Below are 14,568 nucleotides of genomic sequence, written 5' to 3' on the forward strand. Positions count from 1 at the left end.
TACAGATAAACGTATGTGGGAGTTACATCGATCAAGTACTTATTCTAAGATCATGTCAGACACTGTTATTGCACACAGTCCATGCAACTTATTATGTGAGTTGTTATGCCAATTTTTACTCCTAAACTTATTTAGGCTTGCCATAACAACGGGGTGAAATACTTATTGACTCAAGACATTTCAGCTTTTTATTTTTAATTCATTTGTCAAACGCTCTTAAAGTATAAATCCACTTTGACATTATGGGATATTGTGTGTAGGCCAGTGACACAAAATCGAAATTGAATCCATTTGAAATTCATGCTGTAACACAACAAAATGTGGAAAATGTCTAGGGGTGTGAATCAGTGGCGGTTGGTTCCATTTAAGATGAGGGAAGATGATTTTCTTTTCTCATGATCATGGCCTTATTTCTATTACAGCATATTGGATGACTGTCGTTCATATTCCATTCACCCAGCTCAACGTAACATCGATTTAGGCTACTACATGATACTAGAATTGTACCTGTACCCATCATGAGGTTGCTACAACTTAGCCCATGAATTCAAGTTTACAACGGTCGAGAGAGCAGGTGACAGACAATGACACATTCAATACCGGCTTGCACGCTCTTGCCTGCATCTTGCCTAGAACTAACCTGTTACTAAACCCGCTACAATCATGCAGTACAGTGTACAGTCAGAAATCAGTTTAGCAGTTACACCGGCGTGCCAGGTTGCAATAAATTATAAACCAAATACTTACTTTGACTTGGAAGAGTTCCTGTGTTGGATAGCCATAGCCAGATAGCTAAAATAGCATCCCTCTCTGTTTGAGCTGTGCGTTTGAGCAGGCTAAACTAGATAGCTGCATTCGCTAGCTAAGTGAAAGTGAAAGTTTAAAAAAATATGACCAAATATAGTTCTCTCTCAATTGCTTCTCATTCATTTTGGAAGAAATTAATTTGTTCAAAATTGTTCAACTATTGTCTTTATCTTTTAGTCAACTACTCACCACATTTTAAGCACGGCAGTGCTAGCTAGTTGTAATTTATACTTTCAGTACTAGATTAATTATCTGATCCTTTGATTGGGTGGATAACATGTCAGTTCATGCTGCAAGAGCTCTGATATGTTGGAGGACATCCTACGGAAGTTGTCATAATTACTGTGCAAGTCTATGGAAGGGGGTGAGAACCATGAGCCTCCTAGGTTTTTGTATTGACGTCAATGTACCCAGAGGAGGACAGAAGCTAGCTGTCTTCCGGCTACACCATGATGTTACCCTACAGAGTGCTGCTGAGGCTACTGTAGACCTTCATTGCAAAACAGTGTGTTTTATAATCAATTATTTAGTGGCGTGAATATATTTAGTATAGTTTTTGTCAGGATTTGGCCAGGGTTGTTCCGGGTTTTGGTCACTAGATGCCCCCATTGTGCTTTTTGACCTTATGTTTTTTCCCTTGTTCCCCATTATTATTTGCACCTGTGCCTCGTTTCCCCTGATTGTATTTAAACCCTTAGTTTCCCTCAGTTCTGTGCTCTGTGTTTGTATGTTAGCACCCAGCCCTAGTGTTCTGTGTATTCTTGTCGATTCCGGTGGATGCTCTTGTGGAATTCTGTTTTTGTTCTTGAGTATCTCTTGAGGCTTTTTGTGCTATTCCTACCACCTTTTGGATTTGCCATTTTTTGTATTGAAGGACTTCTCCTTTTTTTTACTTTATTAAATACACCGTCTTAAGTACTGCTGTGTCTGCCTCATCTTCTGGGTTCTGCTCACTATTCGTGGCTCAGTTGGTTAAGTGACTGTTTCTCACTCCGGAGACCCAGGTTCATAACCGGGTCCTGACAGTTTTATCGCAAAAGGATAACTTATTTAATGTTTCACTATTGTTATTTTTATTTATATTTGTACAGCTCATACTCACAGTTGTAAAATACAAATCAACAGATCAACAGCTAATCCAGATAAACATGAATAAACGTGAATAAAACATCTATTAGACATGCATGACAAACGGCCAATTGGCTATGCTTCTCACTGCCTTACCTTCAATCCCCCCTCAACCCTTGTCCAACAGTAAAATCACTGATCAAAAATCGCCTGTCCTCTGTACACGCTAATTAGTATCTGAAGTAATCAGTGGAGATTTGTATTCCCATGGTCAAAATACCAAGCTCATTAACAGACTGAAATATTACATTTGATTTACAAGTGAGACAATTTGCATTAATAAAATGAATAAATGAGGAAGGAATCTGACTGGGGTTTGAAATAAACCTCTCAGTCATTCAGAGGAAGGAGATATCAATGTTCCAGAGGAGAGAGTAAATACAACTCAGAGGGTGTCTGAATCAGTGCCCGTGTACTCGGTAGCGAAGACTAGATGAATTTCAATAATCTCCCGAAATATCCCTCTGGCCCTTTCTTGTAACGGAGTGGAGAGACTTTTGATGAGCAGAATATTAATAATAGCTGAGATCTTTAAGCAACATGTGTGAACTGTTCTGTACTGTACTTTCACACATCTTACACAGATGGTATTTTTGCATGTTTCTTGGCTCTGGCTTGCTTGTTATGTCGCCCGGTGTGATTACGCAGTGAGCCTTTCTGATAAGAGACTGCAGCGATGAATTAGGACACCCCCGAGGACCGCTAGAACACCTGATGAGGTGCTTTGCCATTTGAATGGTTGTAAAAACCCAGACCAGAGCGCAGTCATATTTAATGTTATGCTATTAAGTTTTGGATCAACTGGCATAGGCAGTGCTCTGTCTTTGTGTTCTCTCTCTTATTTCAATGTTGCCATGTTCTTAGGAGAAACATGAAAGATTCCCTGTGAATACATGTTGCAGTGGGATAATCATTCACTGCAGACGAGAAAGCAAAGGAATCGTCGAACATCCTCAAGTCGCTGAGATGCACCACAGATGCTTACACATCCCACATCCCATGAGATACTCAACAGTTGTTTGCGAGGCCATCTGAAGTATGTGAATCACTCTCTGTAGGCACGACAGTATGCATGGAGAACTGCATATGCAATGACTGTATAACCATTGTTCTTAGGTTCTGAATATGTAGCAATGTATCTTCAATGGAGAAACTCAGGTCTGGCCGTTCTGCCACTTTCCCTATCCGTAGGCATGGGACTGTTCAGCAAGGCACAGTGATTTGGAATGTCCAGACATAAATATGCTGAACAATATTAACTAAACATGCAACAGTTTCAAAGATTTTACTGAGTTACAGTTCATATAAGGAAATCAGTCAATTGAAATAAATGTTGGCTCTAATCTATAGGTTTAGAATGACAGGGCAGGGGCCCATGGCAGCCAGGCCCAGCCAATCAGAATGAGTTTTTCTCCACAAAATGGCTTTATTAAAGACAGAAATGTTCCTATGGTGTATATTCCTGCAAGTCAGTATGCCAATCTGTGGCATTGTGTTGTTTGACAAAACTTCACATTTTAAAGTGGCCTTTTTATTGTCTACAACACAAGGTGCACCCACCTGTGTAATGATCATGCTCTTTAATCAGCTTCTTAATATGCCACACCTGTCAGGTGGATGGATTCTATTGGCTAAGGAGAAATGCTCACTAACAGGGATGTCAACAAATTTGTGCACAAAATGTGAAAGAAATAAGCTTTTTGTACGTATGGAACATTTTCTGGGATTGTTTATTTCAACTCATGAAACATGGGACCAACACTTTACATGTTGTGTTTATGTTTTTGTTCAGTCTATAATGTAGAACAAACACATCTCTGACATTTACTGTTGATATTACAACTGCAACGTTCAACTACGTTTGCCAATACTAAAGGTGGCCGCAGTAATAGTGCACTACATCATTGATTCAAAATCACCACGTGACCAAAGCCCAGTTCACCCCCATTGCGTCCTTCCTCTTCTCCATATCAGGTTATCGCCAGGCTTCGGCACACCTAAGAGCTTTCAAAATGTAACGCGTATTACAGACATGTAGAGAGAAAGACAGGTATTGTCTCTGCTTGTGCTGTACTGCAATGCCTCGGCTGCCCATTGATTGGTTTAAAAGGTTCAAGGGCTCCCCCATGTCTTCCAGACTGAATACAGCATTACTGTACCTCCGCCACAATTCCTATTACTCAACCATTACATATCGACCACTCACAAATGTCACCTCTTCATAACAGACCTTCCTGTTGATTGTTCTAGCTTCTAGAATGTCACAGGGATTGAGTTCGCCAGTCTGTTGGATCGTATGCATGCATCGTTTCATCAGTTGATTATCCGTACCACATTCCAAGTGATCACATTATACAGAACTATGTGTCGGCCCAATGTCTGCATTTCCCTGGCTTTGTTGTGAGCTGCTTTGGAGTGGGGAGAAATATGGGAGAATTGCCCAGCTCTGGCCCTTTCTGTTCTCACTATAGAAACAGAATAAACTTACCCAGAGGCAGTATTTGAGGGAGTGAGACCAATTTGGGCTGTGGAACTGACGGTGGACAGGCAGACAAACAGGCGGATAGACATGCTATTCAAACAGGCAGGGAGTCATTCATTGTAGTGTACTTTTTAAACATTAAACCATGTATTTTACATACACTGTCTGTTGGTCATGGCTTTATGCAGTGTGCTTTGTGTATAAACATTGGCTATAGGTACAGTGCATTTGGAAAGTATTCAGACCCCTTCCCTTTATCCACATTTATCCACAATCTACACACAATAGCTCATAATGACAAAGCAAAAACAGTTATATTCTTTGATGTTGCACATTTATAAAAAATAAATAACAGAAATACCTCATTTACATAAATATTAAGGCCCTTTGCTATGAGACTCAAAATTTCACTCAGGTTCATCCTGTTTCCATTGATCATCCTTGAGATGTTTCTACAATTTGATTGGAGTCCACCTGTGGGAAATCCAAAAAATCATTTTTTTACCTTTATTTAACTAGGCAAGTCAGTTAAGAACAAATTATTATTTACAATGACGGCCTATGAACAGTGGGTTAACTGCCTTGTTCAGGGGCGGCATGACAGATGTTTACCTTGTCAGCTCAGGGATTCGATCTAACAACCTTTCGGTTACTTGCCCAACGCTCTAAACACTAAGCTACCTGCCGCCCTATTTCTACAATTTGATGGGAGTCCACCTGTGGGAAATTCACTTAATTGAACATGATTTGGAAAGGCACACACCTGTCAATATAAGGTCCCACAGTTGATAGTGCATGTCGGAGCGAAAACCAAGCCATTAGGTCGAAGGAATTATGTCGAGACACAGATCTGGGGTAGGGTACCAAAAACATTCTACAGCATTGAATGTCCCCAAGAACACAGTGGCCCCCATCATTCTTAAATGGAAGAAGTTTGGAACCACCGAGACTCTTCCTAGAACAGACCGCCTGGTCAAACTGAGCAATCAGGGGAGAAGGGGCTTAGTCAGGTAAGGGACCAAGAACCCGATGTTCACTCTGACAGAGCTCCAGAGTTGCTCTGTGGAGATGGGAGAACATCCCATAAGGACAACAATCTCTGCAGGACTCCACCAGTCAGGCCTTTATGGTAGAGTGGCTAGACAGAAGCCATTCCTCAGTAAAATGATACATGACAGCCCGCCTGGAATTTGCCAAAAGGCACCTAAACTCTCAGATCATGAGAAACAAGATTCTTTGGTCTGATGAAACCAATATTGAACACTTTGACCTGAATGCTAAGCATCATGTCTGAAGGAAACCTGGCACCATCCCTACAGTGAAGCATGGTGGTGGCAGCATCATGCTGTGGGGATGTTTTTCAGCGGCAGGAACTGGGTGACTTGTCAGGATTGAGGGAAAGATGAACGGAGCAAAGTACAGAAAGGTCCTTGATGAAAACCTGCTCCATAGTGCTAAGGGCCTCAGAGTGGGGTGAAGGTTCACCTTTTAACAGGACAACCACCCTAAGCACACGGCCAAGACAACGCAGTAGTGGCTTCGGGACAAGTCTCTGAATACCCTTAAGTGGCCCAGCCAGAGCTCAGACTTGAACCAGATCGAACATCTCTGGAGAGAACCTGAAAATAGCTGTGCAGCGACGCTCCCCATCCAACCTGACAGGGCTTGAGAGGATCTGCAGAGAAGAATTGGAGAAACTCCCCAAATACAGGTGTGCCAAGCTTGTAGCGTACCCAAGAAGACTTGAGGCTGTAATCGCTGACAAAGGTGCTTCAACAAAGTACTGAATAAAGGGTCTGAATACATATGCAAATGTGATATTTCAGTTTTTTATATATATACATTTGTATAAATGTCAAAAAACATGTTTTTTCTTTGTCTTTGTGGTGTATTGTGTGTAGATTTTTAGAGGGAATAAAATAAAATCTATTTTAGAATAAGGCTGTAACAAGTCAAGGGGTCTGAATACTTTCCGAATGCACTGTACATCTCACAAACCCCAATGTTTTGTATTCGGATTGACTATAATTGACTGCTATGTAGATCTAATAAAGTAAAGTTAGTAAAAGTAAAAGTAAGGTAATACCAAGTCAGTTAATTGCATATTCAAACACCCTTCATAGCGACTCTAAAATCTCAATTTTGACAAGTAAAAATTATGTAAAATGTGGTATTTTGTCAGGAACTCATCACATGTTCATTGCTTTTTAAAGTGTTAATTTGCAAATGTTTCTCCAAATTAAACTTTGCGAGAGACAAACTGTCCATATTTTTCTTGCAATCAAATCCATATACATTTTAATTGGATAAAAGCTTCTTCCCCATCATGTTAATTATATTCTGTAGGCTACATTCTGTTTGCACTAGCAGAGACAAGGCAAGGCACAATCTGTACATACTGACAAATCCAGTATCTCCCTCTTTGAATCCCATTATTCACCAAAAGTTTAATTAAGAGTAATGTGGTGGTTTTTTCTGTATTATCAAATGAGGAGAGACAAACTTATCACACAAGTCAGAGTTATACTTAAAATACATATTTGTTAGTGAGAGCTCTGCAATAATGATGGCTGGTCGACGAACCGCCCTTAGATGATTCGTTTAGTGCCCGACACAAAGGATACAAAGATATTTTATAGCAAAGATACACCACCTTAGTCTCCATGACAAACAACAGATGTGTGGAATGGTTCACAAGGTCAGACTTGATATATGAGAAAGGAGTATCCCCCAGCAAGATAGAATTTGCTATGAAGACTGTTCTTTCCCTGATACTTCACAGTACAGAAACACCAACTCATTCTATGGCATAAATCAATTGTCAACTCTAGATACCCCGATCTCAAGTAAAACTCATGTCCTTGACCACACACCTAGCTAGACGAGCTCACTGAGGGGGGTGAACCTCTGGGTTACACACTATCCCAGGATCGGTGTAACATCAGAGATGACGTACAATGGTTCCAGACACTACCCCACACATCCTGTCTCAGACCTTATCTCCCACAAGGCCGAAGCAGGGAGTGACTGGGCACAGGCATTGTGGAGACAATTAATTGGTTCCCCACTAGTCACACCATCCTATCACATTGTTTGTAATAGGTAAAGATACATATTTGCATATGAAGACAATGTTCCCTCCTGTCCTCTTCTCCTTCTGATATTCTGCATAGCAACAGGGACATGTGATAGACAAGCCTGGCTTCTCCCCTCTCTGGGCCGAGAGTGACCGAGGCTTCGGCACACCTAAGTCCTGTGTGGCTCAGTCGGTAGAGCATGGCGCTTGCAACGCCAAGCGTCGTGGGTTCGATTCCCGCTGGGGCCACCCATATGTAAAAGTAGTGGCCCCAGCCGACTTGTAAGTCGCTTTGGACAAAAGCGTCTGCTAAATGGAATATATTATTATTATTTATTATTATTATATTAAGTGACGGAGGCCCATATGAGGGAGGAAGTGCAACTGCCAACACCAGAGTCCGAAAGGATATTTGCTAATAACAAGAGTTCCACAGTTCAATCATTTAAGAATATTATGCAGATAAGACATCTTAATTATCTATGTTACCGAGCAAATTCTCATTCTTCCTCCACAGTAAAATAATGGATAAATGGAAGAATATATGGATAAATAAACCTCAGGCAACCTTTTTGCTATACCTTCATCTGAATCTTTGTAAACATCCCTAATTGCTGCGAGGACAGTTTTATCCCACTGTGGCTGTGGTTTATCAGCTCTAATGCTACAGTAATTATTACATTGTCCTTGCCCTCCATCTACATCCGATCCCGTATCTAATTACAGTGCTGTTAATCTCACTCGCTGGACAACTCAGGGAAAGCAGCAATAGCTGTGATTGCTGTTAAAATGGAGCCCGTATTGTGAATGTTTTTGCAGTTATCGGTCAACAAAATGGTCAGGCAAACGACCCCCTCTTTAGTGGAACCTTTCGTTTTGCTCTACAGGTTGAACTTATGTATTGGCGCAAAGCACAGAGAAATGCAGGGGTCAGTTATACACACGTCTGTACTTGCATTGACTGACCTCACCGTTAGGCAACATTCCTACAGAAAGAAAGCTAATATTTAGCACTTAAGCCGATTGTAAATAGCTTCTGGTGGATTGTGTCTATGTTGGAGGGAATTATACAATTCATATTCTCAATTCCCTGTTTTACTTACAGCATGGTGAGCTCAGGGTTCACTTCCCTCGTCCATTGATTTCTACCTAGAATGTCGTGTTTTTTTTTGTTTTTTTACTTCACCCTCGTCTAATTTGACTAATTACGCTGGAGTGTTGAACCTGAACCTGCTGTCTTGGGACACACCAGGATTGCAAGCTTGGCACTATGTGCCTTTTCAGTTATCCTAAAACTGTCGTGTGAATCGACCACTGAGTTGCTCATTTGCTTGCTAGGACACAGCAAGGGCCGATCTCTCAACAGGTTGTCTGATTCATTCATATTAACGCCCCCCCCCCCCCCCCCCATATGTGTGATCTCTGTAGTTCTGCATTATTTGCAGCACAGTTTGTGCAGCACAGAGGAAATCATGAAGTATACGCACCGTGTCTTGACAATGTGGCCCATTGTGATACTGGGTTGCCAAAGATCCCTTATAATGTTATTCTTTCTTCCCATTCTCTTCTGCAGCCGCCATACTTGACGACCCAATGGAGTGCAGCCGGGGTGAGCGATTGGCCATCACTCTGGCAAAGGACAGCATCAACCGGTCCAGTAACCGCTCCACAACAGGAAAGCTGGAGGTGGACATCTTTGAGCTGCTGAGAGACAGTGAATATGAGATGGGAGAGACCAGTAAGTAGTGGGCGGTTGAGGATGAGAGAACGAGGTGGCTTCCCGACTCTGTTATCATTTTCAAAAAGTGAAAGACCACGGTGTCACATTAGAACGTCTGTCTGTCTGTCTGTCTGTCTGTCTGTCAATGTCTGTCTGTCTGTCTTACTGGTTGGCTGTCTCTGTCAGTGTCTGTCTGTCAATGTCTGTCTGTCAATGTCTGTCTATCAATGTCTGTCTGTCAGTGTCTGTCTGTCTGTCTGTCTGTCTGTCTGTCTGTCTGTCTGTCTGTCTGTCTTACTGGTTGGCTGTCTCTGTCTGTCAGTGTCTGTCTGTCTGTCTGTCTGTCTGTCTGTCTGTCGGTCTGTCTGTCTGTCTGTCTTACTGGTTGGCTGTCTCTGTCTGTCTGTCTGTCTGTCTGTCTGCCTGTCTTACTGTCTGTCTGTATGTCTTACTGGTTGGCTGTCTCTGTCAGTGTCTGTCTGTCAATGTCTGTCTGTCAATGTCTGTCTGTCTGTCTGACTGGTTGGCTGTCTCTGTCTGTCAGTGTCTGTCTGTCTGTCTGTCTGTCTGTCTGTCTGTCTGTCTGTCTGTCTTACTGGTTGGCTGTCTCTGTCAGTGTCTGCCTGTCAATGTCTATCAGTGTCTGTCTATCCGTCTGTCCATTCGTCCTTCTGTCTGTCAGTCTTTTAAATTCTGTGCCTGTCTCCCCTTGTTATCCCCTGCTTTCAGAAATCCCTTGAGTACAGCGAGATAAGTCTATCTTGTTTAGTAATATTTGTAGTAGCGAGAACAGTGGTAAACAAATTATTGGAAAATAGCTGAGGTGCTCTATCGTGTGAAAGAGCAAAATGAGCAGTCATATTTGGACGTTTCAGGAGCCAAAAGGTATGTTGATGTCTGGATGTTAGATTTTGGACCCTGTTTTGTTTCCTTGTTACCGAGCTGTTTGAATGACTAGCCTAAAGATATACAGTAAATACTACAGCTCTAATGAGGTGGACAGGATTTGGAAAAATCTTAACAATGTCAATAGCCTATCATCATGACCTTGTGCAATGAAATATTAATAATGTATTTACATTTCAACAAGTTGGTTTTAGTGCTGGTATTTTTACACCAGCTACTTTGATTAGATGAAAAAAAGCATTTAGATATTTGAGTTAGAATTTTATGACCCCATTAGGTATCCCTCAAAAATATACATGTACAGTTGAAGTCGGAAGTTTACATGCACTTAGGTTGGAGTCATTAAAACTCGTTTTTCAACCACTCCACAAATTTCTTATTAACAAACTAGTTTTGGCAAGTCAGTTTGGACATCTACTTTGTTCATGACACAAGTCATTTTTCCGACAATTGTTTACAGACAGGTTATTTCACTTATAATTCACTGTAACACAATTCCAGTGGGTCAGAAGTTTACATACACTCAGTTGACTGTGCCTTTAAACAGCTTGGAAAATTCCAGAAAATGATGTCATGGCTTTAGAAGCTTCTGACAGGCTAATTGACATCATCTGAGTCACTTGGAGGTGTACCTGTAGATGTATTTCAAGGCCTACCTTCAAACTCAGTGCCTCTTTAGACAACATGGGGAAATCAAAAGAAATCATTCAAGACCTCCGGAAAAGAATTGTAGACCTCCACAAGTCTGGTTCATCCTTGAGAGCAATTTCCAAACGCTTGAAGGTACCCCGTTCATCTGTACAAACAGTAGTATGCAATTATAAACACCATGGGACCACGCAGCCGTCATACTGCTCAGCAAGGAGACACATTCTGTTTCCTAGAGATGAACGTACTTTAGTGTGAAAAGTGCAAATCAATCCCAGAACAACAGCAAAGGAACTTGTGAAGATGCTGGAGGAAACAGATACAATGGACAATGACCCCAAACATACTTCCAAAGTTGTGGCAAAATGGTTTAAGGACAACAAAGTCAAGGTATTGGAGTGGCCATCACAAAGCCCTGACCTCAACCCTATAGGGGCAGAACTGAAAAAGCTTGTGTGAGCAAGGAGGCCTACTAACCTGACTCAGTTACACCAGCTCTGTCAGGAGGCATGGGCCAAAATTCACCAGAATTACTGTGAGCAGCTTGTGGAAGGCAACCCGAAACGTTTGACCCAAGTTAAACAATTTAAAGGCACTGCTACCAAATATTAATTGAGTATATGTAAACATCTGACCCACTGTGATATATGAAATAAAAATATGTGAAATAAAAGTTTAAATAAATATTTCTCTCAACTATTATTCTGACATTTCACATTCTTAAAATACAGTGGTGGTCCTAACTGACCTAAGACAGGGAATTTTTACTAGGATTAAATGTTAGGAATTGTGAAAAACTGAGTTTAAATGTATTTGGCTAAGGTGTATGTAAACTTCTGACTTCAACTGTATATATATTCTACCGTTCAAAAGTTTGGGGTCACTTCGAAAGAAAAGCAATTTTTTTGTCCATTAAAATAACAGCAAATTGATCAGAAATACAGTGTAGATATTGTTGATTTTGTAAATTACTATGGTAGCTGGAAACGGCAGATTTTTAATGGAATATCTACATAGGCGTACAGAGGCCCATTATCAGCAACCATCGCTCCTGTGTTCCAAATGGCACGTTGTGTTACCTAATCTAAGTTCATCATTTTAAAAGGCTAATTGATCATTAGAAAACCCTTTTGCAATTATGTTCGCACAGCTGAAAACTGTTGTCCTGGTTTAAAGAATCAATTAAACTGGCCTTCTATAGACTAGTTGAGTATTTGGAGCATCAGCATTTGTGGGTTCGATTACAGGCTCAAAATGGCCAGAAACAAAGACCTTTCTTCTGAAACTCGTCAGTCTATTCTTGTTCTGAGAAATGAAGGCTATTCAATGCGAGAATTTGCCAAGAAACTGAACATCTCGTACGCCGTTGTGTACTACTCCCTTCATTTAACAGTGCTAATTTGGCTCTAACCAGAATAGAAAGAAGAGTGGGAGGCCCCAGTGCACACCTGAGCAAGAGGACAAGTTCATTAGAGTGTCTATTTTGAGAAACAGACGCCTCACAAGTCCTCAACTGGCAGCTTCATTAAATAGTACCTGCAAAACACCAGTCTCAACGTCAACAGTGAAGAGGCAACTCCGGGATGCTGGCCTTCGAGGCAGAGTTGCAAAGAAAAAGCCTTATCTCAGACTGGCCAATAAAAATAAAAGATTAAGATGGGCTAATGAACACAGACACCGGACAAAGGAAGATTGGAAAAAAGTGTAATGGACAGACAAATCTAAGTTTGAGGTGTTCGGATCACAAAGAAGAACATTTGTGAGACGCAGAAAAAAATGAAAAGATGCTGGAGGAGTGCTTGACGCCATCTGTCAAGGATGGTGGTGGCAATGTGATGGTCTGGGGGTGCTTTGGTGGTGGTAAAGTGGGAGATTTGTACAGGGTAAAAGGGAACTTGAAGGAAGGCTATCACTCCATTTTGCAATGCCATGCCTTACCCTGTGGACGGCGCTTGGAGCCAATTTCCTCCTACAACAGGACAATGACCCAAAGCACAGCTCCAAACTATGCAAGAAGTATTTAGGGAAGAAGCAGTTAGCTGGTATTCTGTCTATAATGGAGTGTCCAGCACAGTAACATCTCAACCCTATTGAGCTATTGTGGGAGCAGCTTGACTGTATAGTACTTAAGAAGCCAATCCAACTTGTGGGAGGTGCTTCAGGAAGCATGGGGCTGAAATCTCTTCAGATTACCTCAACAAATTGAGAACTAGAATGCCAAAGGTCTGCAAGGCGGTAATTTCTGCAAATGGAGGATTCTTTGATGAAAGCAAAGTTTGAAGGACACAATTATTATTTAAATAAAAAAATCATTATTTAGTCTTGACTATATTTCCTATTCATTTTGCAACTCATTTCATGTATGTTTTCATGGAAAACAAGGACATTTCTAAGTGGCCCCAAACATTTGAACAGTGGTGTATATTTTGGTCAAATATAGAATTTGTCCTTTACTACTATAGCCCAGAGAAATGCATTGAAAAACACATTCATAAATGTAAAAAAAATTACAGTCAAAAAATCAATCATAAGAAACAAGGTTTTGAAATATTTGGAGATATAAGAAAGTGTGTTTAACCCCTTTTTTTGGGTAGGCATAAAACTACTTTCATACTGCTGTTCATTTAAAAAAAGCGGTACTGGTTACCTTCAGGCTAGTCCTGTGACACTTGTGGGGGTCGTAGAGCAAAACACCATCGTGTTCATGAGAATATCCCCTTTCCACAGTGGGGTCACATTAGTGTGTAGCCCAAACGCTTCTGATGCTACAAACAGAAGTTGTCATCAACAGTACTGACTTCAGAAGAGTCCCCTGACACTTGTGGTGGGGGTTATAGAGCAAAATGGAGACCGCCATCGTGCTCCCCTTTCCGTAAATTAACCTTTTTTTAACTAGGCAAGTCAATTAAGAACAAATTCGTATTTACAATGACGGCATATAGCGTCCGTATTACAGACGTTTTCATGAGAAGACCAATTTTTGTGATGTCTCATGGTCTGACAAACACCGCTCACCGCAGCGCCACTTTTCAACGCAGATGCGGAAGTATAACATAGACGGATGTGGTGGATTGAGGAAAACTCTCGCTCTCTTGCTTAAACTGATGGGGATTTTTTTAATCATGTTACTTTAGATTGATGCACCTCTGCGTCAATTGACTCTAGGGGGTTAAAAGCACATTGTACTGTAGGTGTATGCCCATTAGATTCATACCATCATTCAGTCAGTAACCTTATTGAACTGGGGCTTCCAAATTGAGGACAGTAACCCTATTGTTATAAAAAAAAGAGGACCCTTCCTTGCAATTCTCAGAATTAGTAGAGCTTTATGGTCGCGGTAGCTCCTCCTCATGCATAAAAACAACTGTATTCCTCTCCCTGCTTGGTTGGCTGCCTGTAAATCCCATTCTAATTTAGTGCTGTAGTGGATGTGCCCAGGTAGAAATTGGATTAGGGATGGATCAGTGGCACCAGTAAGGGGGAAATGTCACACAGCCAGCACTACTTGCCCAGCCCAGTGTGTGTGTGTGTGTGTGTGTGTGTGTGTGTGTGTGTGTGTGTGTGTGTGTGTGTGTGTGTGTGTGTGTGTGTGTGTGTGTGTGTGTCTTTCTGCCCGCCCAGCCCCAGCTTTTTCCACAACACCAGAGCTGTTCCTACCTTTTATTAGAGCTCTGGTTATGGCCATGTAGGATGGATAGAAAGTCAGCCAAGACTACCAAGCTTTGTAGAGGTGTGTGTGTGTGATTGCCCTGACAAAAATCGCATGTCGAATGTATTTAAAATTTAGAGTTCACATGTTAA

General features: G+C 41.3%; 1 protein-coding gene across 1 annotated transcript in view; it reads left to right on the forward strand.

Moving 5' to 3' along the window:
• The window catches only part of LOC135552534 (glutamate receptor ionotropic, kainate 4-like), a 221,640-nt gene that overhangs the window by 59,355 nt on the left and 147,717 nt on the right, over window positions 1–14,568 (forward strand). The window contains exon 2 of the mRNA XM_064984212.1: window positions 9,067–9,231. Coding sequence (XP_064840284.1) covers window positions 9,067–9,231 — 165 coding nt within the window. The remainder of the gene's footprint in view (window positions 1–9,066; window positions 9,232–14,568) is intronic.

Source organism: Oncorhynchus masou, chromosome 13, assembly GCF_036934945.1.
Source record: "Oncorhynchus masou masou isolate Uvic2021 chromosome 13, UVic_Omas_1.1, whole genome shotgun sequence".
In the NCBI taxonomy this organism is placed as follows: domain Eukaryota; kingdom Metazoa; phylum Chordata; class Actinopteri; order Salmoniformes; family Salmonidae; genus Oncorhynchus; species Oncorhynchus masou.